Source organism: Nestor notabilis, unplaced genomic scaffold, assembly GCF_000696875.1.
Source record: "Nestor notabilis isolate BGI_N333 unplaced genomic scaffold, ASM69687v1 scaffold4108, whole genome shotgun sequence".
Taxonomy (NCBI): Eukaryota; Metazoa; Chordata; class Aves; order Psittaciformes; family Psittacidae; genus Nestor; species Nestor notabilis.
In genome coordinates, this window is record NW_009938572.1 from 7,677 (window position 1) to 34,972 (window position 27,296).

Below are 27,296 nucleotides of genomic sequence, written 5' to 3' on the forward strand. Positions count from 1 at the left end.
AGCAGCTTTCCAAACAAGGTCTACCTCTATATCTGAATCTCAGATCCAGGTTTCTGAAGCCTCAGATACTTTTCAAATGATCAGTCTTTCCCAGGACACACATGTGGTTTCATTGTTTGCAGCCCAGAATGAAAAAAAGAAAAAAAGAAAAAAGTAAAAAAAAAAAAAAAAAAAAAAAGAAAAAAAGCCAAAACCGAAAAAGGACTCTTGGGAGCCTCTACATGCTGTCTTGAAATCTTCATTCCTACTTTTCTCCTTTGTGTTAACAGCTATAAACTCAGCCATTCTGAACACTTCCAGCTAGAAAAACTGTCCTTTTTTTTTCCCCCCAACCAGGTTAAAAGTGGCACAAGCAAAGAGTGTCAGAACACGACACAGGATGAAGAATGATCCATACAGCATGACAAAAGCAGCTCATATCCTTGGGATAAGGACCACCACTTAATTGTGGGGGAAGGTGGCAGAAAGTACTGAGCTCTGGAAATGCCTCAGGCTCCCTAGGGAAGCAGTATGGCTCCTACTTAAGCTCTCTTTCCTGGGAAGCTCTTAATTTGTGTTTACACTGAAATAAATGGAACAAAACAGTTTATTTGTGGGGGAGCATCTGAGAGGGTGGTTAGTGCAGCCCTGGGGAGGCAGCAGGAAGTGGGATAACCTCAGAGCCAGGCCCAGCAGAAAGTGCATGAGGAACATTAGCTTCCAGCTCAGAGGAATCTAGAGACACATCTGAGGGCAGAAAAGGAAGAATAAAAAAAAAAAAAGGGGGCAGTTACAGTTTTCTGGTGTGCCTTTTTTTAAATCCAGTGGTTGATATTTCTGGAGCAGCCGATAAATTTCACTACAGCTACTAAAACTGATAAAACTCCACGTATTCCAAAGTTCTCCCACTTTGAACAAAGGCATCAGAATCAGTCAGGAGAAGGTAATGCCAGAGAGGTAGCTAGTTTGGCAGGTAACTAAGCAACATATTAGCCCTGGCTCCTTCTTTATTACTGTCTCATCACCCTAAATATCCAAAGATGACAGCATTTATGTTAAGAGTGTTGAAAGCTGCAGAATTGTTAATACCCAAGTGCAATGCAGGGACCACACAAACGAACGTACCTGTCACAGCAGCTCTAAATGCAAGTCCCAATACCTAAACACAGCGTATCTTAAGCCAAGCTTGGTCTTTGGTTTAAGCATTGACTGAGATTAATCCTAGACTCATTTTCCCTGCCCCAAGACTCCATGAGTGTGTATACACATGAGCAAAGGGTGGCTAAGAGCACGAGGAGGCCTCTTTAGGGAAGGTTGGGAAGCGGCCACTGGAAAGCAGGAGAAGGCACACTGTGGTACCAGCCGCTGCTTTCTGGACCTCGTCCCAGCATCTGCTGCCAGCGAGTTCTCAAATCCCTTTGCCAGCACATAGTTCTGCGCCCAGCTTCTGCCAGAAATAGGCTTTGACGCCACCATGCGGTATTCTCAGACAAGCACAAGCCCAGAAATACTCACCACCACCATTCATTCCGGGGACTGCTTTACACATTCTTCCCTAGTCCTCAGGTGCATGTAGGACAATAGTTCAGAACTACATTGGGCTAGATGGCTCAACAGGAAATATTAAATGCTCTAAAGGGATGTTTAATCACGGACAGCCATCGTTTTCAAGGGCATTAGTGTGTCACTAATTTCAACTTTCCAGCATTTCCCCAGTTCCCTTTCAAGTCCTTTACCATTCCATTTTCTAGCATGAGATTCTGATGAATGACATTGGCTCCGGAGCAGCTGTGACTCAGTGTCTCCTGCCCTCACAGAGGCCTATACTGAAGGGGGGGAGGGGCAGGGAACAAATCAAAACAGTGTCTGGCTTCCTTGCAATAGGGAATGTAAGTTTCTTTGTAGCATCAGAAATATGGAAGTTTCAAACAGTACTTGAGCCAATCAACAAAAGATTCCCCCAGTACCTTACCAAAGCAGGTGCCACGATGTGAAACAAAATGTTTACAAGCTGTGGCAATGGCCAGCTCAGCAGAAATCACAGTCTTGATAATCAGGTCCTCCACGCTGGCCATCAGTGCTGCAAGGAGGGGGGGAGAAAAGAAAAACAAAAAAAAAAAAAAAGGATTGTGGAGTAACACACAATATCTCAAAAATATGAGAATATGCATATGGACAGATATCTTTGTGAGTCAAAGCATGTGAGAGCTTATGGATGGCAAAGCAAAAGATAACATGCTTGGAAATCCATGCAAGCATAAGTATATAGATAAATGCATAAGTATCCTAATGCAAAAATACTTAAAGATGAAAATGATAGAAATGAGTATATGTACAGTACAAGTAAGCAGAAACATGTGGCAAGCACATCAGCACAAGTCAGCTGGAGTCTGATCACCGCCTACTCAGAGTATTAGGAAGGATTAAACAAGAGCAGGTCAGTGAGATAAGCCCTTAAATTACAGAAAACAAGCCATAGGCACTGAGATACAAAAATTTTTCTTGTGGACTTTCATGAGGTAACTGTTCTATGATTGCACCTTCCTCTAAAGCAGCTGTTCCCATACAATGATTCACAAATCATTTCAAAATTACATGCCTGGTGACAGCTCCCAGTCCAGCTGACCCATCAATAATCTGCAGTTGCAGTAAAGGAGCTCTCTCCACCTCCTTTACGAGCCTGTAAACAGAGCTCTGAACAGGAATCTGACCTGACAGAGGGAGCAAAAGGCAAGAAAGGATGCATGCTAGATGTAGACCTGGATTCTAGTCTGGGCTTGGGATGAGTCACGAAACAGAGAACACCACACTTAGTTTCTGTTTTCTAAGACAAACAATAGAGGAGCAAGGAACAAAAGAACACTGGAGCCCTGGTCTGAAAAGTTAGGAGAGATGATAGGATATGTCTCAAAGGGAGGTTCAAGCAAAGACCTCCAGCAAAACCACACAGACATTTGGTAATCCCTGTTCCAAAGAACATCCAGTACAAACCACTTGACTAGAGAGTTCAATTTAGGCCTACGATTACTTTTTCTCATGTTCAGATGATGACATGCAGGGACCTGAATAATTACAGAGGACCTTGCAAGCAAATTCAAATGTGAACTTCTGTGCCAGAAGACGACTAAGTGGAAGCAACACAGCATGGGAATGTCTAAGTGCACATAAACATCCCAGAGCACAAAAATCTTGCCAGCCCAGACAAGGCCAGCATTTCCCAGCCAGCATTCTGCCTCCTTATGACCAGAACCAGATGCATCAGAGAAAGGTGCAAGATGCCTTGTAATGGATAGTTAGAGAAACTTGCTTGCATTGCTCAGTAGTTTACTTAATTATTAAGAGTACATATTTATACTTTAGGCTGGGGTCTGGAAATGTATCAATATAAATAACTATGCATACATAACTTAACAAAAACATATGGTGCAAGTAATCAGACAGCCATGCACACATATGATGGGGAAAAATGTTTATTTCCATCCAAAAGCCAGATTAAAACCCCCTTCCCCCAACATCTAATTGTTCCTGGGCAACATTTGCAATATGGGCATAGCTGCTATCAGCAGTGTTACTGATGCCTCAGTATCACAGGTAATTTATCCCTTAAAGGATATACCTGGATTCTGCTCTGCAGATGTACTTACTCCCAGCAGACCTGGCAAAGATGTGGAAGTGGGAGCTATTTTATGTGAAACACAGACTGAAATGAAAACACCCAGCAAAAACCTGAGCCATGGAAAGATGACACCACATCCAAGAGTCATTCAAACTGGCACAGTTCTCCAGAGGTTGGTCACTCATCAGACTGAACAGGCCATGGGAGCAGTAGAGGGAGGGAAGCTTTTAGAAGGAATGGAATGACCTTAAGAAACGGGAAATGTAGGTAAAATATTAAGAAACACACCCTGAGAAAGTCTCAGAATATTATTTGCAAAAGGGAAGGGAAAGGCCTCATCTCTGGGGATAGAGAATAAATGCACAGCTCTAGTGAGTAAGCTGCAAGGAACAATGCTTCCCTCCACCCTGCTCTGGTGCTAAATGGGACCCACTGTTGCTCTTCCCTGACTTCTTAGGGTTCACACTAGTGAGATGATTAAGATTCAACAAAGGAATAAAAGAACAAGATCTGTACTGACCTGCGGTGTCTTTCCCCTCTTGTTTTAAGTACCTCAGCATTGCACTCATGCTCCACTTGCTTCCATAATCCTCTACCTCAGGATCATCACAGCTAAAAATAAATGAAAGAAACAGGTTGACACCACTGACCTTCCTTTAGAGACTTGCATCAGCCTTAGACCAACCTAGGTAAATTGACCCAACCTCTAGAGATCAAGTTCCATTTTCCAGCTAAGTACCTGACATAATCTCCACTCTTCTTGTTGACACTGTAGTTGGTCAGATGCATGAACTGGTTTCTAATGTTCTTGGATGCCTGGTCATACCTCACTGTTGCAAACCTGTAAAGAGGGATAAAGATTCTCAGTATTTCTTGAACAAGTGACAGCCTTGCTAAGTATAGCCTGTTACACAGGTCACTCAACAACAGCAGTTAGGGAGAGAATGCACATAATAAGCCTTCATCAAATGCAACCTCTCCTCACAAAAAACCCCCACAGTTTATTCTCAAGGGCCACATCCAGGTGCATTTAGTCTTTTTTCCAGTGTCTTAGAGCAGGTAGCTCCATTTGTTCTCCTGGTAGTTTTTACAGCCTAACAGTGTACATGATAGGCACATTTTTTCTCAACTGCTTAGATTTACGGTCCTTGGGCATTCTGGCCAAACATGCCACTTTAGAGAGTCAGAGTCAAAAATTGAAGTTCCTTCAATTTCACAATAGGACCTTACCATGAATACATAAGATCCACTGGTCCTAGAAAATGCACACATTCAGAGCAATCATACTACATATGCAGTCAATATTTCCTTGAGTCTCATACAAGCATGGCTCAGTTCTTGTGTACTCCAAAGATGCATTAAGAAAGGCTGAGGCTGGGAATATATTTCTATCACCACCAACTACACAACAGCCTACAACTGCCAATCTTCTTCTTTCTCAAAAGGCATCCAGGAAACCAGGTATAACCGAAGGCCAGACCAATTTGTCCAACAAGGCAGCATCTGCTCCAAGGTGCTGTCATTCTCAGGGACTACGCAGCCTTTCCATATCTCAAAAATGTCACCTAGCCGTGTACAAGGAAAGGGACTGCAGAGAAGATTGCAATCAGTAACAAGACACTGCTACAAAGTTATTTAGCATCCATATGAACCCTGCTACAGCCAACAATACCACAGTTAAGTCAGCCTATTTATTATGGAAACAGTGGTTACCTCCTGTTTAAAACACACTACCTGTACTATAACCAAGTACCCCATCACCATTCCTTTAGCCATACACTACTATCATGGATGTTTACGTTAAACTGAGTCAATGAATTTATACAACTGAAAAATAGCCCAAGATTTTTAATTGTAAGGTGGTTGATGGATTTTTTGTTTTGGGGTTTTTTTGGTTGGCTGGTTGGGGTTTGTTTGTTCTGGTTTTTTGTTTGTTTGTTTTGTTGGGGGCTTTGGGGGGGTTTTGTTTGTTTGTTTTGGTTGGGTTTTTTGCGGGGGCTAGGGTAGAGTTTTTGTGTGAGCGTGTTGAGGGATGCGAGAACAGTATGAAAGGACAAAGGTAGATCAAATCCCTGATCTGGCTACAAAGCAGTAACTTGATAAGCTTCACCCCCACAGTGGCCACACAGACTTAAGCTATCCATACTCTCTTTTCTCAACTATCCACCTTCATTTTACCTGCACAATATGAACACAAGAGTGTCTGTCCTGCATAGAAGACATTTAAAAACAGCCTTTTTTGCTAAGCTATTTATCAGATCAGTTCACTGCATGAGTACAGAAATGCTTTTAGTGACACAATACAATGGACATTGCAAGCCCCTGAATGACCACAGGAATATAGCACAAAATTGCACTGAAGCTATTTAAACAGTAATCTTATCAATAGCACACCTCTATGAGGTTGAATGAATGCCAAAACAATATAAGCTTCTGAGGGAGGGAAAAGACCTTCCTACAATCAACTGTTAATACAGTTGCCCATGCTATCTCCATTCCAGTTTGCACTGTGCAGTGAGAGGAACTGATTATATACACCTGTGCCAAGAAATGAAAGAGTCAACATGAGAATGGAAACAGCAGCCAGGAAGAATGCAGGGCTGTTTTTCTTGATAGCTGTGCCAATTTAAAGTGTTTACAATTGCATCTTGTGCAAATGTTGCTTTCTAAAGGTGTAGCTGCATGATCAGCCTTTGTCAATCTAGGGATGCACTGAAGGTGAAAGCTCATCACCTGCCCAGCTGCATACTCCAGCCACTCTACTTGATTTGCTCCAGAAATTACATAGCCACAGGCAAGTCAGATCACATCACAGATCTGACTGAACGGCCACTTGAGCAAATACAGAAAGATGCCAATTAACTTTTAATCAGATGCAGGTACACTCTCTTTCAGACATAAGAGAGTGTTAGGATGAAGTCAGGACAGAGAGGGCAGTAACTCCATTTTAGGAGCAGGCCAAAAAACATCTTAAAAAACACAACCAACCAACTAAACAAAAAAACCCAAAACCAAAAACCCAAACAGAAGTAATCAGGCATTAAGCAGAGTATAATACTATTTGTAGTGACATGTGCAAAAACCTACATCCAGACATGGGCATGCCAACAAGTTAAACATAATGTCACAGAACAGTTCTAGTTGGAAGTGACCTATAATGATCATCTAGTCCAACTGCAATCATTTTCTTATTCTGCATGTAAACAATTCCTGTTTCAATGCATATTTTAGGCCTCAGACTTTGGACAAAAATATATAAAACAAAAGACTGAGGGCAGAATCCAGGGCACCTAGTTGGGAGAATGACCAGTATAAGCCACTGTTAATCACTACAACTCACAACAGCACGCATGTTCTAGCTCATTAAAAAAAGACCCTCAAAACAAACAAACAAACAAACAAGCAAAAAATAAACAAAACAACAACAACAAAAAATTTAAAAAAAACAAAAAAAAAAAAAAAAAAAAAAACAAAAAAAAAAAAAAAGGGGGTAAAGAAAGGGTAAAGGGAAGTTAGACATACAACATTGTAAGAAGCCCTGGCAAAAGGGAAAGAAAGTACAAAGAAGAGCAGGGCTAGTTTCAAGAAAAGAAGAGTAGATTTGAGTGAAGCCCCAAAGCGCTCAAGAAAAATGGAAGAGGGAAAGAAGGAGGGGAATTCAGAGCATCCAGCTGTGCAATTAAGTTAGTGTCCAGAAGAGAATACATCCCCAGTTTGCTTTATTGTCATCTCTCTTCATCCTTCCCCTATTTTCTGTAGTTCAGATGCTGAACTATACCAGGACACCTAACAAGTTACACACAAAAAGAATCCTTCGTTTAGAGATTACTGCCAAAAACTAAAAACCACTAAAAAAAATTAAAAACCTCATTTCTCAGTGAAAATGAAGACACTACTGCCTCCAGTTGGTAGTCACTGTAGAAAATCTCTCTCTCAAGAACTATACTAGTAAACCCATGAAGATATTAAGATATTCATCAGAGTAAATCTATCCTTAAATACACAGGTAGGAGAAGCAAAGGGGAAAAAAAGTAAACCAAAACAAACCCAGAAACAACAAACTCCATCATGTAGCTAAGTAGTAAGGTTAAGAAAGTGAAAAATTCTTTGCACCATATTTTTCTGAGCTTTAACTACATATGAAGTCAAAGCAGCTGGCAACAGAAGGGAGTTTGGAAGTTTGGATCCCCTTTCCACATATTTTCAGAGCTTAAAGTATCTGAATTTCTTTTCAATTTAACTGTAACTTTCCTGAGTTTAGCACTAAAATAGCACTTGTTAATAATGTGCTTTCAGCCAGATCTTCGAAGATCCTGAGCCCAAGCAGCAAGCTATTGCAGAAAGTCATGGCTTTTTCATGAAGCAGAGGGCAATTAGGCCGACCATGCTCATCTGCTTCTTATTTTTTTAAGTATGCACATCATCAGAAATATTCAGATATGAACCCCTGGCAGACAAAAACAATACATCTAAACAACAGAATTTCTTTACCTTGAAAATGTTTGCATTAGCGTCCTGCTACAGAGACCATCCTTAAATTTTAGGTGGTCTGAGCTCCATATCCATAGAATTTTCTTTTCCATAGGAACCGATTATTCAAAAGGGATTTCACTGGGTTCTAGAGCTCTCTAGAGTACGTAAACTTTCTCTTCTACTAGGATGCTGTTATCTTAAGGGATATCACGGGCTAATTTAGCAATGCATTAACAAATACAAAACATTTAATGACTCAAAAGTAGTATCAAAAAAGCCCAAGCTTTACACAGCAGCAGCTAACACCAACTTAATACATTCTCCCAGAGCTGGTTTGACAGCCTTACTAGCCTCTAGTGCAAGTCCACAAATGGAAATGCAAGTTATTTCTAGAGCCTCTATCAAAAGCCTCTGGATATTAGAAGTACAACACTGGCAGTAGTGCACAGCCCTTACACTGTGTTTCACACTTGCTTGGGATGGAAGAGTGTTACTGCTACTGAAAGAGTAGTTACACTGACCTTCACTCTATAGTTCTACAGCTTTAAGTACTACACTTCACTGTATCTTTCTTCCACTGTAGTAACAAAGCTACTCATCCACCACACTTGTTCTTGCCCAGAAAGACAGGAGACATGCATGCTACAGAATGTCTTGCTTCAACAGAAATTTACAGGTCATTTCTAGAGACATTAAGGTCAGAGTAAAGGGCTTACAATAAGTGTGAAAAGTAGTATAACTTCAACCCCTATAAATTCTTCTAGGTGTTAACCTGATATCGGTATAAATTCTTGAGATAGCTTACAATCTTTCAGAGGATGATTTTGTTCAGGGGACCCTAATCTTTGGGCAATTCCATTCCAGGGACCCCACTCTTTTGGCAGTTTGGCTTGGGGCAGCAGGGAGGGGACATTCTTTCAGCTATTTGGCTCAGGAGGGCTCCCACTCTTTTGGCAGTTTCATTCTGTGTCCCCCTCTTTTCCAATTCCTGGCCAGTTCTAAGAATACAATATTTGTCACCTGAAAGGGCCAAGATCCTAAAAGCAATTTATAGAGACTATATGCTAAGGTGGCACAGAAAATAAAGGGCAAACCTGATGTTTTCCAGTAACACGATTTACCATAAGCACATGCTGCAAGATTCTGCGCAAGCTATTTTCCTAAGCACTAAAGGCTTCATGCCCAGGTATCTCATATTCCTATAACCCAGCCAAAGAGTGATGAAGGCACAAATAACTGTGGCCAGTTCATCATCCACCAGGATAGGACTATTTCCTAGCCAAAGCATTACTTGAGGGCACTGCTATGTGGGAGTTTGCAATTGGCCAGGAATCCAAGCGTATTCCTAAACTGGAGGATGGACTGTCCACATGTGGAGGCACATCTTCAGCCAAAAGAGACTACTTCATCAAGTGAAACTCTTCAAAACGCTATCTTCTGCTCACTAACACAGCCTCTTACTGCTCTGCTTCAAGCAGCTCTTATTTCCCCACACTGTGATCTGATCTTCTCCAAGTTCTGGACTACTCCATAGGCCTTGCAATGCAGAGACCAAATACAACACTGCTGTGTATTGCTGGTAGTTAAGTGTCTGTGGTCTGAATGGTTCAACAACTGGACCCACATTGCTCTTTTTACAAAGAATTTTCTTGTAAGACTTATCAAGTGAATTCAAAAATATAAAAATAAAAAAAAAAAAAAAAGAAAAAAAAAAATCGGGACAGGTGAAATTTTCCACTATTAGTCAGATAGGAAATTTTCCTGCCACTTCAGTGCATTCTTCTGACCCCACTTCATTTAAACCAGCAGTTCTTATTGTTAACAATGTGAAATATTACAGAGGCAACCAAGAAAAAGAAAAAGTGGATATCTGTTCTGTATGCACCATCCAAAGGCTATCAAATCTGCTTTGGCCTGAATTCAGATTTGCTGTCTCATGTTGCAGGTTCTAACTACAAGTTTTCACAGTTGGATTTCTCCTGTGTTGACTGAACTCTCTTTCACCAGGAAATGGACTTGGGGCAGGCTGGAGGGACAGCCATAAGATGCAGGAGGAATGGTCCCCTATCACAGCATTAACTTGGGTGACCTCTGTGATACGTAATACAGAAGAGATAATATAGCTCACAGCAGCAAGGACATAGGAAAACACCTTCCCCCATCTTTATGTTATGTACTGCTTGTATTCACTGTCTAAATTGAGTAACAAGCAGTATCAAAGATATTCACTTTCATTAACTTGCTCCCCTGGCCTTACGACATCTCAATTCTCCCAAAGATCCTCCCCATCTAATGAATCTTGTCTTTTTAAAACCTGAGGAAAGGGGTAAGTTAAAAAAATTAAGGACACCTACTAATATGATATACAAGAGATTAGGTTCCAAAAGCCTCTAACTAGAAATACTACAGGAGATCTTCCACCCCAAAACTACAGCTGAAAATTGGAAAGGTTAAACTGAGGTTGGCTGTACACAGTTCAGTTTCCACACAAACTGCTGCCAACAATACAGCCTCCCTGGCAGCAGCAATGGTAGAAGCAGCAGTGGTACAAGCAGCAGTGGTACTGTGAACAGCTCTGGCAACCTTCCTCCCTTTCACTACAGTTTCTCTTTCCACAGCAGGAGAGAGGAGATGCCCTTCACTTCCAAATTCAAAACTTAGAATAGAGAAGGGACACAGGTCTATTCAGTTGTTCTGACACACCTGCCCATGTCTCACCTAGTCACAGCCAAGCCACACAGGTACACACCAGCTTGGATGAAGACAACAACCAGTTCCTTTTACCAGCAACTACAGTGCTACAGGGCTCACTTTCAACAACAGCACATTTGCCTTCCCTCTAGCTGCACTTTCTCTTGGATCAGAGAGAGGGAAAGATCAATCAAAAGCAAGCAGTAGAGTGGCAGTAGCAGCAGCAGGAACAGAAAAATCAAGGGAGAAATCCTTACCAATTCCTTCAGAATCCAGAAGTACTCTCAACCTCCAGACTTAACAGTACCTCACCTAGAGGCATCCCAGCTCTCTGCCTCCCTGTCACGCTTCTGACTTCCCCTGTTAAAAGTCACCTAAAGTCACCTTTGGCATTCAGATCCTGACAGAGTACTGCCTTCCCTCACCAAGTTTTAAGAGTTCACTATAAGCCTGACAAGCAAGCTTGAGCTCCACCTTCAGCAGGCCACCTACTACACACCAGTGACATGCAGCACTTTTCCCTGTTGACCTAGCAATCTACAAAACATGTCACAGACCCCACACTTATCTCTAGAAATTCCCAAATCCACCACGACACATCAAACTTGGATTGGCCCCTAACCCACACCCCTACACCATCTTAACCCAAACAACCTACCCTTTTACTAACATGCATTCAGGGAGAACAATACCCAAGGGGTTGTACACAGGTCCGTGCCTTATCCCCAGCATTACTTCAGGAAATAAACCATCCACAAGGTAAAGTTTGTCATATGCAAGTCATTTTTGAAATATATAACTGGATCATTAAATATTTACATAAGATGTTACTTGGTTTTGCATGAAACTTGGCAGCTCTGGAATGCTTGAGGCATCTAGCCAGGGTGTGGAAAAGGACGTGAAGAATTAAAAAGCCCCTCAAGTGGAAAGAAGGAAAGAAGAGTTAATCCCTTTTCTCTCAGAAAAGGGCTATGGAAAAAGCACACGATAGCCTTTTCCACGATTGCACACAGAGTTCCTGCCTAAACATCCTGGAAACAACCAATGTAGTGTTTCTATAAGCACGCTTTACACATTTTATGCCTGAAGTCACTTTTTGGGTCCCTCTTCTCTCCCCTTCCCATGCATTAGACTTTGGCTTCCCTGATAGTCTATTAACCACCACTTTGTTTAGCGAACTAAGGTGATGCAGAAAGTTGTTCAATTCTCTTCTTGGTTCCCATTAACTGCTGTTAAAATCAGGATGAAAGGAAACAAGACACCCTAAGGGAATTGTTCAATGGATTAGAACTGGTAGAGGAAATACACAGATATTTCCATTTTTAATGCTATTAAGTTCTGGACTCCACAAAGCCACCTGGAACACAGTTCCATCACAGTACAGGACAGAAAACCAAAGTCTAGACACCATCACAACTCCCTTTCTCTAACAAGAATATTTTCCACAGCATCCACCTGATATGTCAGTTAGCAACTGAGTATGAATAGGAGCCAAAGGTTGTAAGGGAATTACTAAACATAAAAAAGAACTTTTAGTAACATCTCTATGGTTGCAGAGTTTCTTTAACCAAAGACGGATAAAATTATTCGAACAGTTCATAGTAACATCACAGAATGGTTTGGGTTGGAAGGAACCTTAAAGATCATCTAGTTCCAACCACCCTGCCATGGGCAGGGACAACTTCCACTAGACCAGGTTGCTCAAAGCCTCATCCCACCTGGCCTTGAACACTGCCAGGGATGGGACCACAACTTTGAGTGTGAACATCCAGCCAGCTCCTTATCTGGCATGTTTTCCATCCATCAAAAATCCACGACTCTCCAGTGTACAGACAAGGATGTCATGCAGGACAGTGCCAAATGCTTTGCTCAAGTCCAGGTACATGACATCAGTCACTCTTCCCTTATCCACCAATGCTGCCACCCTGTTGTAGAAGGCCACCACGTTTGCCAGGCACAATTTGCCCCTACTGAAGCTATGCTGACCATCACCAACCACCTCCTCATTTTCCATGTGCCTTAGCACAGTTTCCAGGAGGATCTGCTCCACAGTCTTGCTGGGCACCAAGGTAAGACTGACTGGCCCACAGCTTCTCAGGTTTTCCTTTTTAAAAATGGGACTTACATTTCCCCTTTTCCAGTCAGTAGGAACTTCACCAGACTGCTGTGCCTTCTCAAATATGATGGATAATGGCTTGGAAACTTCATCTGTCAGTTCCCTCAGGACTGATAGTTCTCACTGTGAAAAATTTTCCTCCTCTTGTCCAATCAGAATCTCCCCAGGAATAATTTGTGCCTATTGCCCCCTTGTCTTTCACATGTGACTCCTTGTAAGAACAGAGTCTCCATCTCTTTGTAGCCACCCTTTAAATACTGAACATGGTGACATGACGTCTCCCCTGATCCTTCTTTTCTCAAGACTGAACAAACCCAGCTCTCTCACCCTTTCCTCACGTGGCAGGCTTCCCAGTCCTTTGACCATCTTTGTGGCTTTTCTCTGGATCCTCTCCAGCCTGTTCACATCTTTTTTGCATAGTGGGGACAAAAACTGAACACAGTATTCCAGATGTAGCCTGACAAGTACTGAGTGGGATAATGCCACCTTTATCTCTACTGTTGATGCCCTTGTTGATGTAACCCAGCATCCTGTTGTCTTTTTGTGCTACAGTTGCACACTGTTCGCTCATATAGAGCTTGTTGTCCACCATGACACCCAGCTCCCTGTCCACAGAGCTGTTCTCCAGCCAAGCAGATCCCAGCCTATGCTGTACTCTTGGATTGCAATTACCCTGGACCAAGCTTTCCAAGACCATCGCATTCTCCAAACCTATATGTTTGATGCAAAAGTCCCAGCTACATTTGTCCAGGCTGTGAATCACAGAAGGCCAATCTATACAGTAATTGTCCTTTCCAGCTCCAGATTATGAAATACCTGACAATTTAACAGATGTACAGCAGCACACTTTGTCTGCTTTTTAAGTATGTACTAGAGAACTGTTCAACACCACATTTTTTAATCCAACAGACAAGGATCTTAAGTGACCTAGTATTGAAGCTGTGCTTAAAGCATAAAGCAATCTTATTTCAAGCCTCAAGGATGGAAAAAAAACAAAAAGCAAAACCAACCACCCCACTCCCTCCAAACAGATCACTGAATACCCCCAAATGAATCACTTACTAGCATTCCTTCTAAAGGTGGACCAGGTCCAAAATATGCAAGAGAAAGTTTGATAGAGTTGAGGGAGGCAATACCAGAAAAGTAGTATTGTAATGAAAGATTATAATATAGAGCACATTCACTGATACTATTCCTAGTAACTCTACAGAAGCCTGATACCTGACTCTACTGACTTAAGACTTCATCTCTACTAAATACAGCTTATTCCAGGTGGAAATGGCTACAAAAGGAACCTATTCAGCATCAGCACTGCCTAAGTTATACTCAATCTTCTTTTAAGGGATCCTTCAAAGGAAACTTTTTCCTCAGTCTTTCGTGTGGAAAGTGAGACACAAGTTACACATACTGGATCCATAACCTCTTTCTTCTCCTCAGCACTGAAGCCTCTATTTCTGCTCTAGATCGTATAATGATAAGTCTAGCTGTGCCAAGAGAAGCCAGGCCTAAGGAAGTATCTAATCAAACATTAACATTTTGTGTTAAACAAAATCTGTTCCTTTTAAAGATTGTTACATCTAATGGTTTCTCAATATCACTCCTCTTGTGGCAGAGGTCATCAACTTCACTGAAATAGTTAGGTTCCTCTTCTACTTGTAATATGCAAAGCATAACACTGGAGAGGAACATAACCTTTCAGCCAGACCAAGAAAAAGGGGAAAAGAAACTTAAGAGAACAACCCAGAAGGTCACCCTGACTATACTTCAGAGACTACCTACCTTCAAAAGGCAAACTCAAAACATGGAAGTCACCACAGTGCACCACAGCACTACCGGAGGTCCTGAAAAAAAGATTCTTCTTTTCTGCTGGTGGGTTTCCCCTTAGATTGCTTCAATATTACCACTAATTACAGGTCCTGATCTTACCTCCAAATTCTCTTCCACTTTTAAGCAGTGTGTTTTTTAGGTTTTTTTCTTAAGTTAAAAAAGAACAGCTTCACACACAGTCATTAAGTATTCCCCCCTCCCTGCACAGCTAAAATTTTGGCGTAGCTTTAAACCAAGCATCACACTGTGTGAGGCAATAAAAGGGTCTCTCACAGCACTTAACCTAAATTGTTAAATGGAAAGCAGAAAAGCTAAATAGGAAGCCAGTCCAGTAGCTCCACATTCCTTAACTCTCACCATACAAATTTGCAAATTCACAGTATACACTGTATGGGAAAGTCCAAACCGCTAAAACTAAGGACCACTAGTGCCATCTGGAGGCCATACAGAGCAGCACACCTAAAGTTTTCTGGCAACCTCTCAAGCATGAGCAATGAGAGCTTGCCAGCACATATTGCACAAACATACCAATTCTACAGCCATAGAAGAACGGAAAAGCTTAAGAGTAATTAAAGATATGGTTGGGATAAGTTTATACCTTTCATCTGAAAGCATTCAACTATAAATTTTGCTACAAGCCTTCAGCCATAGCTGACACTACAGCTGAAATTGCCTAGTAGGCAGTTGAAGTTCAGTAACAGAACTATAGCTACCCTCCAGAGTCCTTGGACCATTATTCCCTCTGCACCAGTCCCACAGTCATACTGGTAGAGCTCACTATATCACAGAGCAGCATTAAGATACCAACTGTCACATTTAGTCTGTATATACTAGCTACCACGCAGAGAGAGATGTAAGATGGGATGCAATTTGAAGGAAATACTAGTTGTAATACTGTGGTGTCCTGAACGTATGTTCTACTTGTCATGTATGTGGACAACACATACTCCAGCTTTGATTATAGTTTAAAAAAAATGGAATCTAAACACATTTAAGAGTTAAGGATTTTAGAACACTGAAAAGTGATTTGTAAGTACTACTGCCACATGGGATCTTACCAAGATGGAGAGTCCAGAAATGTTAAGAACAATGCTTTTAGATGGAAACCCAGAAAGAAAACTTATTTGGTTGCAATAAGTTTCTACCTATCACTTGAAAGCAGTCAACTGAAAAGTGATTTTACAGGGGCCATTTGAGTGCTCAGGTCTTGAGCCATGCCATCCATGGCTCTTCCTTTGTCCACTCTGCATGACATCATGACAAGCCTAACTGTGCAAAAAGAAACAAGGCCCAAGGAAGTAATCATGACTGTGTTTTATACAAAGTCTTTTCCTTTTAAAGATCATTACATCTTATGGTTTCCCAATAGCACTCCTTTTCTGGCAGAGATCACAAACTTTACAAAACAGTCCTCTTCTACTTGGAACATGCAAATTCAGTTGTTGAGAGGTAAAGATCCTGGAGCCACTGGATTCTCAAGCAAAACATATTACTCTCCTGTCAGAGACAAAAATGCTATCTATCATAGACTTGGCAGACTTGCCCCCAGGGTAGAACATTTGCCTCTTACAAAGATGGATTTTTCCAGAAGTAAACTCTGTTACAAGAGGATCAGCAGAACTATCTTTAAGATAAAGAATGGTGCAAATTTTATTTGGGAGGCCTGCTATGCACTCCCCATTTTCAGAACATCGTGGCAATCTACTCATATATTCAATCAATGATCTTGCTTCCCTCTTCACTTGCCAATAACATGCAATATTAGCAACAATTTAATTGCTGATTCCCAAGAGAAAGTCTTACATGCCAGGCACATTTAAGGCTCCTTTTCTAAAGTGAATATAGTTGTTAAGTTTTCCACTGACCAACATGAGCTACCCCTTCCTGTCTCTCTTTAGGGGAACAATCTGTTCACATTGCCTTTGCACACAGGGGCATGGCACAACACAGCTGAAGGGGATCCACCTATTAATTTAAAGAAGGGTATTTCTTCTGGGATCATTATTAATATATCCTTTTGGATCCAGTATCCACTTCAGATAAAAGTAACTTGGATTTAGTATCTGCCTAAGTCAGAGCCATGTAGGCTTGAACCCTAGAGATATTCTTTCTTGGTACATCAGATGTGCTTATAATATTCAGTGTTGCTTAAAACTATCGCAGACAGTTCTATGATGATCTCTTCTCAAACACTACTACAGTTAAATTTCTGATCTGTTGGAAATTCAGAGGGGTGATAATTTCAAATGTATTAGTTACTATACACAGGTATTTAGTTAAAAGTGTTTATTTTGGTAAGTGTTCCTCCTGGGAATCTTAAGTATCTTTCATGACTTATATGCAAAAGAAAATTGCCATCTTACCAAGTTAAGAACAGTGACTAGTCTAAACCCATGTACTCAATACTGTAGAAAATACAAACACTGACCTAAAACTTAGAAAAACAATTGAAAGTAGTAAAACAAAAGCAAATACAAACAACAGGTCTCCAACTGCTTTTGTCTTTAGGATTAAGAAGGAATTGAGAAAGTTTAGATTCCCTATACCTGGGAGGATGGCGAATTGGCACATAGACACCAAGAGTCCAAAGAGGTTTCAAGAAGAACCCAACCTTGAAAGTGAAACACCAATCATTGTGTGTGTGGCCGTTCAACATTTAGGAGTTGAAAACTTGCTTTAGTTGTGACATATGTAATAAATTCCCTCACTTAAAGATCCTATAATCTATATAAAGAAAAATTATGGGACACAGCATCATGAGGTATCATATATTTAAATTTTGCAGAACTCCTTAACTGGCACTTCCCTCATTTGCTATTGTGTCTAGATTATAGAGGCAAACAAAACCATCTCTGGATCACAGAGAAAGAAGAAATCTCCCCTACCTGGCCAATCCTTCCTCATAGAGATAGATGACAAGTGGATCATAGGATGTAACCAGAACATAGAGGCGCACATCAAACTTGAAATCTGAAATACAGTTGTCAAAAGTCAGTGACTGTTAAATATCTTTCAGATATCGTATCCAGATGAGGAATTTTGGCAGACTCTGAGAGCAATAAACCATTATCTGCTACTGACATAAATGCCCAAAGTTTTCCCAGTTGAAAAGCTCCTAGATTTTAAGGAATTTTCTAGTTAAATTTTTTTAGTACCAGAGAAAGATAGAACACTCAATTATTCAACCAAATTCCTGCAAAGGTTGCAGAGATCCTCATGTGTGGGGTTGGGGGAAGAGAGAAAAGCAATTCCTAAGCATACTCACCATCTATGAGCAAGGGGTTGCTGATGTAACGAGAAACCAGGATGTTGTCTTCCAGGACAATCTGGTTTGGCTGCAGAAGAACAGAGAATACAAGAGTGAAAAAACAGGAGGCTTAAGGAATAAGTCAACTACATCAAAACCACCATTTTTTCCAGCCTTTCCCTCCTAAAGCCACTCTGTGTCAACAACTATGTCCAAGAGGGGAAGAGCCAAAAATCAAAATGAACACACGCCATCGGCAGTCACAACATACTTGTAATTAGATCCAAACCAGAAGCCTGGGAATGATTACATTGCTGGGGAAAAAAGGAAAAAAAAAAAATTGCCATTGAATCTTCCAGTTCTGTGTGCCTTAGAGTAGAATACAGATTTAACAGCCACAAGGCATTGATGTAAAATAGGCAGGAAAACACACACATCTAAGAAGTGACTGTCATTCAGTTTGCTTCTCAAGCATTTAACCAGAAATATGGCAGAGGGGTTTAAAAGACACTGGACGGATATAGTTGGTGAGCAATCACATGTAAAAAAAATTACTCTAACTTGTGATCTTGACAGCTAGATCCTGTGCTGGTATCCAATCTTTTTGCCTACATGAGTAAATACCTTCTTCTGAGGTTCAGTTCACAACAGAAGCTAATGGTACCAGGAAGATGCTACCCTTGTTAGAACAGAAAGCTCTATCTATGAAATTACATCGCAAAGTCATGGGATTTGTTGAAAAAAGCTTTTACTTTTCACTGTTTGCAAGACTCTCTCTTGCAACCAGTTTTAACTACTCATACACACAGTTTCTTGCAAAACACGTGGCTCTTCTGCAAGCTGAAAGCAAGGAAGCAAACCCCATCATCCTGCCTTTATCCAGTTTTGCATGTGTTCATCCCATCACCAGCAGGAGCTGGTGTTCACCCCAACATGAGCAGGAAGCCTAGACACATAGAGCGCACATATACAACATGAGGGGAAAAAGTTCAACTTCCCTCAGCACATCACACAACAGTGACAGACTAATTTATTATGGATCAGAGAAATTCAAAGCTTTGCTATTTTGTTGGAGGTTTTTTGTTGTTTTAAACACTTTTGTGATGAGATTCTAGAAAACGCTCCCTTAATGGCATCACACTGAAGGAGATATAACTCATTGGGCCAAACTAGCTGAAGTGTTTCTGGAACAGATATACACAAAGGGAGATTGGTCCCAGAAGTGTCTTTTTGGCAGTCCATGGCCGACTGCCATGTAAGCCTGAGCTCGTTCCTCTCTTTCAAGCAAAGAAAAAGCTGAGCACAGCTCTGGAAATACTTACCTCATGCACTTGGCGAATTGCTCCCCTATTTTATGGGAAATGATCCAAGTAGGGAACAGATGAGGCAGCATGACCCCTTCAGGATAGGGAAGGCTAAAGGGGTTTGAGTGAGTGAAAACAAAATGACTCACTAGTCAGTTTGGCTGCTGAGAATATTTATTGGAAACCCCTCATGCGTTTGGCTCCTGCCCAGATGTATACGTTACCTATGATAACCTAACTCCCTGGAAAGCCTAAAAAGGGCAAAAGACACTATAACCAGCACACTGAATTCAAACAACTACTTCCATTACACCTCAGTAAGGGCACACAGCTCTAAGCTAGACTGATACAAATATTTCACTTTTAGGTTTCATTTTTATCTGGTCTTTTCCAGGAAAAAGAGGGAGGCAAGGAGACTGTTTAGGTCACATAGGGAAACAACTAAGAAGAATTCTGGGAATCTTCTCAAAGTCAGCCACAAGGAGAACATGAAGAAGCACAGCTTCCCAAAAAACTGTCCCGGGAAGCGTGATCTTGTTCTTAATAAGCTAAGACTTGAAAGTGGGTTGCATGATAACAACAGAATACAAAGAAATAGATTGTATTTGGTTACACAACATAGATCCAGGAGGTCTTTGCCAGCTGCTGCTCACCAATATATGAGGCGAAATCTAGAGCAGGGCCAGTGTCTGGTTAGATGTTTCCATGCCCCTTGCCTGGAAGCTGGCATAGTTCTGCAGACAATTTTACTAAGGAATGGCCCTTTTGCTGAACACTTACATTGTTTATCAGGTAGACACCTCGACCCCTGGAAGAGGCCACAGGCTTCACTATCCATGGACCTCTATCCTTAGAATAAGTACCTGGTTAAAAGAAAACAGAACAAGTCTGAAACATTCTCCATTTTACTTACAGAGAAGCAAGAATCAAGAATGTCGCCTACAGTAAAAGCTTCAGAAAACTCCATGAGGAGATCAAAGTCTACTTTTTTGATGTCCTATTTTACCTCCTGGGATTCACTGCAATTATTACTGCCCCTCCCTAAAGTCCCTCCTGCCGCACCAATAGATCAATTTTTCTGCTCTATACCTCCTTTTGGCACTTCTCTCTTCAGTACTGCCACATATTAGGGTTATTGTGAAGTTGATCATCAACAACACTGCGCATAAGAAAAGGCTCAATTCTGGACCCTGAAGCCCACATCAGCTTCTTGAGGACTTACGCAGGCATGAAGAAAGCAGCAGAGTAGAAATTATACAAAGAAATTGTGGGCCTTTTCCACTGTCTTTCCAGCTTCCTCTAATTTTGTTGCTTTAACCACTGGCACACTCAACAGGCTAGGATATTAAAAATAAATTCCCTTTATCCCACCCATTTATTTTGCCTTAGGTCAGGCATTCACTTACTGCAGAAGTTCTGGTACTCTGCTGGGAGCATAAAGGTCTGAGGTAAGATATGGAATGTTTTGAATCCATGGGCCAGCTGCATACGACTGACATTCTTGTACAGTCTGTCTTTCCGTGTCAGTTCATATGACCTGAAGTCCCAAAACAAGAGACTGTATTTCCCCAACACACATTAAAAAACAACCCCACACACATTACAGCAACCTTTCGGCCTAGTTACTAAAGCATTTGTAGCCCTGTCAGATGTTTAAACCCTAACCTGCAACTACTCCTCAGTTTTATTGTCTCTGTTCCATGGCCATATTAATATGCATTCCCAAGACAGACTGAAGCACAGCAAAACTGTTATAACAGTGTTTGTAAACTTTAGCAGGTGACATATGACTATCTCCATAACTAAGAACCCAAAGCCCAAAATACTTATACCACCAAATATAGAAAAAACAAACCAGCAAGCAAGCATAAAAAAACAACCAAAAAAAACCCAAAAACCAAATCCAGTATTCGGGCTGAAGGCAGGCACTTCAACTCATATATTATCTCTCCAAAAAGACCATTTAGAATGAAGACAGCATGCGGTACAGGCCCACTGTGTTGGGACTTTATGGTAATATGTATATGCTTTCTTTTTTCTTTAGAGATGTCTATATTCAGATTTTTGCAAATCATCACAAAGGTGTTCAGCAAAACAAGATATCAAGGCCTTACCTAGGGAAGTGATTAACTTTCTGAATATCTGTAAGAGAACGCAGCAAGTAAGTCTTCAAGTGTGATCCTGTCCACATGAGATTGTAATCACTGCTACCAGGTTGTGCCTAAAAAGCGACAAAAAAAAAACACCACACACATAGGAACATAGAACTGATGAAAAGCACCACCACTTGTTCTATATACCTTATAGACCTTATGTCTATGACCAAAGCCATTCTTGTTTAAGACAAATCTCCTCTATCCATCTCCAATATTAGGGCAACTCTAGTCAGACCCCTGTCCAGTAATGCTGGGAAATAACCATGTCATTTTTCTAAACAAACTTGTGGGTTTGTTCTGTTTACAGAGTGTTCAAACACAACTTCTAAAGTATTTTAGATTTCTTCAGGAAACTTGTGAGACCAATGCCTTAACTTGGTGTTATTCAGAAGAAAATCCACCATATATACACATCTCTCAAATTGTCATTAGCTGAAGTGGGACATTCTTTAAAGCAAGACAGGTGCTAGAAGAGAAATACAAAACACTAGACCAATGCTTCTGTGAGCTTGCAAAAGCTGAAAGATTAGATCCTGTAGATCTTTCCAAGGGTGTGAGATGATGCTTTAAAAGCAAGAAGAGAAAAAAAAAACAAAACACATGACCCAACTTCAGCATCTCTTTTCCCCCCAATTTTGCAGGCTTAAGGCTAAAAGGTACTCCCTTAAGAAACCAAATCACAATATGTTGCCTGTCTGACTGGCAGACCAACATAACTTCTAATACTCTAATCAGAGCTAAAGTTCATTGCACTCACCTCATGGAATCCATGGGCAGTCAGAATGCTTCGAACCAGACGGCCATCTGCTTGCACAATCTTATAGGACAAGTGGTAGCGCTCTGTTAGGAGGGCAAGAGACACAATACTAGTGTCTGCACCTAGAATAATATACTAAAGTTGCCTATGCTACCAAAAAGGAGAGAAGAGAAACAGGTTGCCCAGAGAAGTGGTGAATGCTCCATCCCTGGCAGTATTCAAGGCCAGGTTGGACAGAGCCTTAAGTCTAGCATGAGGCTTCCCTGCTCATGGCAGGGGGGTTGGAACTAGATGATCGTAAGGTCCTTTCCAACCCTAACTGTTCTATGATTCTCTGACTCAGTACAGCTGCACTTAATCTGCAGTGGCGCATCCACGCTGTAACAACACATAACAGACAAAGGGTGGTAGGAAATGCCTGTCCATCTCTTGGGGCACTAAATCAAACAATGCATTGAACTGACTTACATCAATCCTTAGCTATAATATTGCTGAATCACTAAACTTGATCATTATTAAAAATAAAATACAGGACATTCTAACAAATGCCCAGCTTGGGTTTGTTTTAAACAGCTCTTTATAAAGACTGATTTATAACATTCTAAACACGATTTCAGCTCTTTATTCTCTATTCCAGTTTTGTATTCCTAGCTAAAAGTAATCATCCCACATGCCCCTCACTGACATGGCTAGCTATATGATCACTTTTAGATCTTGAAAACCCAAAATAAAACACTGAATTTTTGTTCATCTCTCATTCACCTGTACTGATCTTCCAATAAACAAACTACAAAAAATAGCAGGAAATAAAGTAAACAGGACACAGAAAGAAAAAAAGAGGAAAATCACTATCCAAGTGGAAGGTCATAAAAACAAAAGCAGTAAGCAGGACTGGAGATGGAAAATTAACAGAAAGCAAGCAGCAAGATCAGAGGCCAGGTGCCCTATAAAAAGATGTGGCAACCTGTAAAACAGTTCAAAGAAAATAGAGGCAGAAATTGCAGTGCTAGAATCACTTGGAGAAGACACTTTAAATTGGTTCAAACTGAGAATAGAAAAATTAATCTTAAATTAAACCTCAGGAAATATGTTCTACCAATAAAAATAAGACTAAAGAAGAAAAGAGTAAGAAGTAGCATAATCTGGGATTGGGCAAAGCTCAAGGGAATTTAACAAGTTGCACTATTCAGTAGCAGACTTAAGCCACAAAAAGCCTGTACCTCCTGAGAAAAATCAGACACATTGCACTCCAGTTAAGATACCAGTTACAATTACCATCAGCTTTTCTGCCACCATTCAAGTATGTATTTAATTCACATCAAAAGGATCAGGGGTTTCCACACACAAATCACCTTCTCCACCCCTTACTCCAACAAGCAGAAGCATTTCTGCTTGAATAGGATATTAGAAATGAGGGCACCAATTACCTAAGAAAGGGAGAAGCACGAGAAGAAAAGAAGTGTCATCATCTTCACAAAAAGAAGCTGAGCAGATTTAAGCTTGTCTCCAACTCAGCACATCCAGAATGAGCTCCCAGCTGTACACACCCGCAAAGTACTAACTCTCACAATCCAGAGTGACTGTTTATAACTCTCTCTTAGAGGCTCTCCCTTATTTGACACTAGATGGGTTTGGTCTCCTGACTCAAATGCTGCCAGAGCAGCAATCATTTTGCTTATAGCCTTACCCACAGTTGTGAGGCTGTAGATGCAGAGATTTGTTACCACAGCTTACTACTGTGGGGCTGGCTGCTTCATATCCCAGTAAAAACTGCTCAGAACTCACTGCAGCGACTGATTTAAGTTCTTTGCTACAGAGTAGTAAATTTATATTCTGGTCATCAATTCTAGCATGGCCTTCAAGTTCAAACTGCAAGCAAGCAGTTCCAACTCAAAACACATCAGGATGCAATGGAGGAGCAAATACAGACACTTGTCACAAAAACCAAAGACATGACACCAGCTGGCCAAGTGTTGCTGACCGCCTCAGTGCTCAAAGACAAGAGAGGATTGTCATTTCCTTCCTACCATGTCCTCTTCTCCACCACAATGAGAAGCAAATATCAAGGTAAGAGACTTCCACCTCATGCCTTCAGGCCAACAGCTGGCACATAGTGGCACCTACCTCCAATCAGGCGGAGGTAGTTGTCATTGGTCAGAATGGCTTCTGCATGAAACACCAAGATGGGGATCCGCCTGCAGCCACCACCAGTCCACTTGATACATGGATGATCTCTGAAACAGCAAGACAGGCAGTATAAGCAATTGCTGAGTCTCACACACAGTAGTTACTTACAATGAGGACACAGCAGTTCTCCATACCTGCCCATGCTTGCCCACCTAGCCTGCGGGCAGGACACAGGCAAACACACTGTATGAAAATAATGGCAGATTGGTGAGGAGGATTGTAAGCATGCTTAAGTGACTTGCAGCTGGGGTGTGAAAAATACCTATACCATCCTAATTCTTGTCTGTTTGACAAGTAGAACATTTGTGTTCAGATAACACAGGCCTGTGATAAAGGCACCTTATCAAATGTGGTTGAGATTCCTGCCTTGCTGCGGGAAAGATCAGTGGTAAAAACTACATCTGTGCAAATCCCTGAAAAACAGGCACAAACAGCAGGTTCAGAGATCATCTAGCAAGAACTGAGCTCTGTGGTGCCTGCATCCCCACTTGTATGCCTCTGCCTGGGTGCTGCTTCAGGGTTCCCCAGTTGGTGAGGTAATGAAAATAAACTTACTCTGCATTTCAGCCATGGCTTTGTAGTTGTTCCTGCACCCTGACTGTGCCGACTCCCATGCACACGCTAGGCACCCTTGGTACTCAGCTATAAAGACAATCTTCCTTCTTTTGGGTTAGTCTTGCCAGTCTAAGTCAGAGTACTGTTTAATTTGTATTTATTTTACTGAGTATAATTTGGGAGAAACCCTGTGAGTTTTCACAGCTACAGTTCTTTGGATTTGTAGCCTGAAAATAGGATCTATAATTCAGGGTAAGCCATAATTGCTGGTATCCACAACCAGACCTTACAATGCAGGTTCCAGTCTCCAATTTAAGAGCTGCAAATCAGTGCATGCTCCCTGGTGTAATCCTGGACTCTAAAGCACATGAAAAGGCACTTATGTGGAGTTTGAGAGACTAGAACGAGGGATGAACTGTGTGTTCTTCCTTCTTATTTTCTGCTAGATGCAGTAGAATGCAAGCTTAGAATTCAACACCAACACCCCCAGCTAGCCACTACAGATTCTGAAATACAGTGATCAGTCCTGTCCAAAACAACAAGACTACATTGGGAATTATCATCTCCTCAGAGAAATTAAGGACACACAAAAAACCTCACTTATAATCTGTTGCATAAAATACTAAGGTCACAGAAAGAAAACCTGTCAACCTCCCTAAGCAAATAAAACTGATTGCTTATTACTCACATCAGTATCTACACAGACAAGAAGAAATAAAGACTGGCAGAGATACATAGTAGCATTTATCTATAAGAAGTGCAAAATCACTGCCAAAGGTTTGGAGACACTACAAAAGACAAAACACTTCCTACACTTTCAACACAGGAACAGATATAAAAGGGCAACTTTCTGATGCTAGGACAAGTAAGTACTCTTAGGTGCAACCTTGGTCATCCTAACCAATTATTACCATTATCACCCAGACAGATTAACTTCACAGCACCCCCATCTGCTTTCACCACCTCTAAAGAAAAACCAAAATAAAGTAGAAAAATCTACTACAGCAGCTTAATTGGCTGTTTAGGCTGGAAGGGACCCAAGCAGCTTCCAGAATTTACAGTACAGGCCAGAGCCTTATATAAGTTGGAAATGAGCTGAAGCATCAAGAGAGGAGTTTATGTTAAGCCTGTCCTGAGGATTTGCAGTAAGGCTCAATCCTCCAGGTGACAGTCATTCATTCCTAGCATGACCCTTTGTCACTTGATGCATACACACTGTTGCAGTTACATTCTAGAGTAAGTCAGTTCTGGACCTCTCCATCCATGAGGGTCTGGCAAGTCTGAACCTACTACTTGGTATGAAACAACATTCCTCTAAATGCCTTAAGTCATTGCAGTTTGCAACTGAGCACTCAGTAACAGTATGCACTCAAAAGAAAGCAAACAGGACATATGAAAGTAGGACCAGCTAAAAGAGAAAAGGAATTCCACTCTGGGAAAGAATAAGCAAAGACAAAAGAAGTTACTAAACTAAGAAGGAACAAAACCACTAAAAAGTAATAAGAACTCCAGCAGTTGATTTCTCATAAGACATTTTTAAAAAAGGACACAAAACATCACATATCAGTCTACAGTAGAAAGTAAAAACTAAAACAAAGCAAAACAAACAAACAAAAAAAGGTCATTTATTTCCTTCATTTTCTTAACATCACCAAGAAAGTTCCCATCTTAGGAATACGACAAGATGACATCAATGAAACTACCAGACTTTAGAGTAGCCAAGGAAGAGCCACACCTTTAACCCTGATGAATAGACAAATATGGTGGTCCTTTAGGCTACAAACATAAGTAGCCTGCCCACAGACTTTAGGCCCAAACTGTCTATCTTCTACTTTATAGATACGAGGATAAGGAATGTAACTAACTGTCTTTTCAGATTGGTACAAATCCTGCAGGAAGCACAGGAAGATAGAAACAAGCAGGTTTTTTTTCCTACTTACTCCAACTCATTTATGACATCTTCTTCCTCCTCCTCCTCCTGCTGTAAGGATGAGCCAGTTTCCTCCAGACCCCGAGCAATCCCAGCTGGCATTTCCTTTGAGAGTTTTCATACAGCCCAGTCCCGGTAGCCTCTGAGACTCCTTCCTACAGATTCAAGTGATCTTGCAGGAGCGGTTGTCTGCAATAAGGATTAAAAGCATGAATGCATAGCTGAGCAGGACAGCAAGACAAATAAGGTAACTTAACTCCCACCTCCTGTCAATACATATTTCTCACAGGACTATCACCAAGCTTGTTACAGGCAGTAAATCACCTCCTAGCCAGGCGAGTGTAGGAAGAAGCATCACCTTCCAGCAGGTTTTACCCCACCTGCCCGTGAGAGTCATTCAGGCGCTTACCGCTGAAGCGCGTCCCTGCCCTGCCCTGCCCTGCCCGCGGCCGAAGAGC

The 27,296-nt window shown here is 41.2% G+C and overlaps 1 protein-coding gene across 1 annotated transcript; it reads right to left on the reverse strand.

Moving 5' to 3' along the window:
* Window positions 1-1,946: 1,946 nt before the first annotated feature.
* LOC104409501 (tubulin polyglutamylase TTLL5-like) lies at window positions 1,947-26,940 on the reverse strand (the record flags this gene model as incomplete). Its single annotated transcript, XM_010019386.1, has 11 exons — window positions 26,849-26,940; window positions 24,291-24,400; window positions 22,167-22,249; window positions 21,368-21,474; window positions 20,660-20,790; window positions 20,034-20,116; window positions 17,968-18,037; window positions 17,588-17,672; window positions 4,335-4,436; window positions 4,116-4,207; window positions 1,947-2,059 (listed from the first exon to the last, which is right to left on the reverse strand). Coding segments are annotated over exons 1-11 (1,068 nt in total), but the record flags the coding sequence as incomplete, so codon positions are not given.
* Window positions 26,941-27,296: the final 356 nt, after the last annotated feature.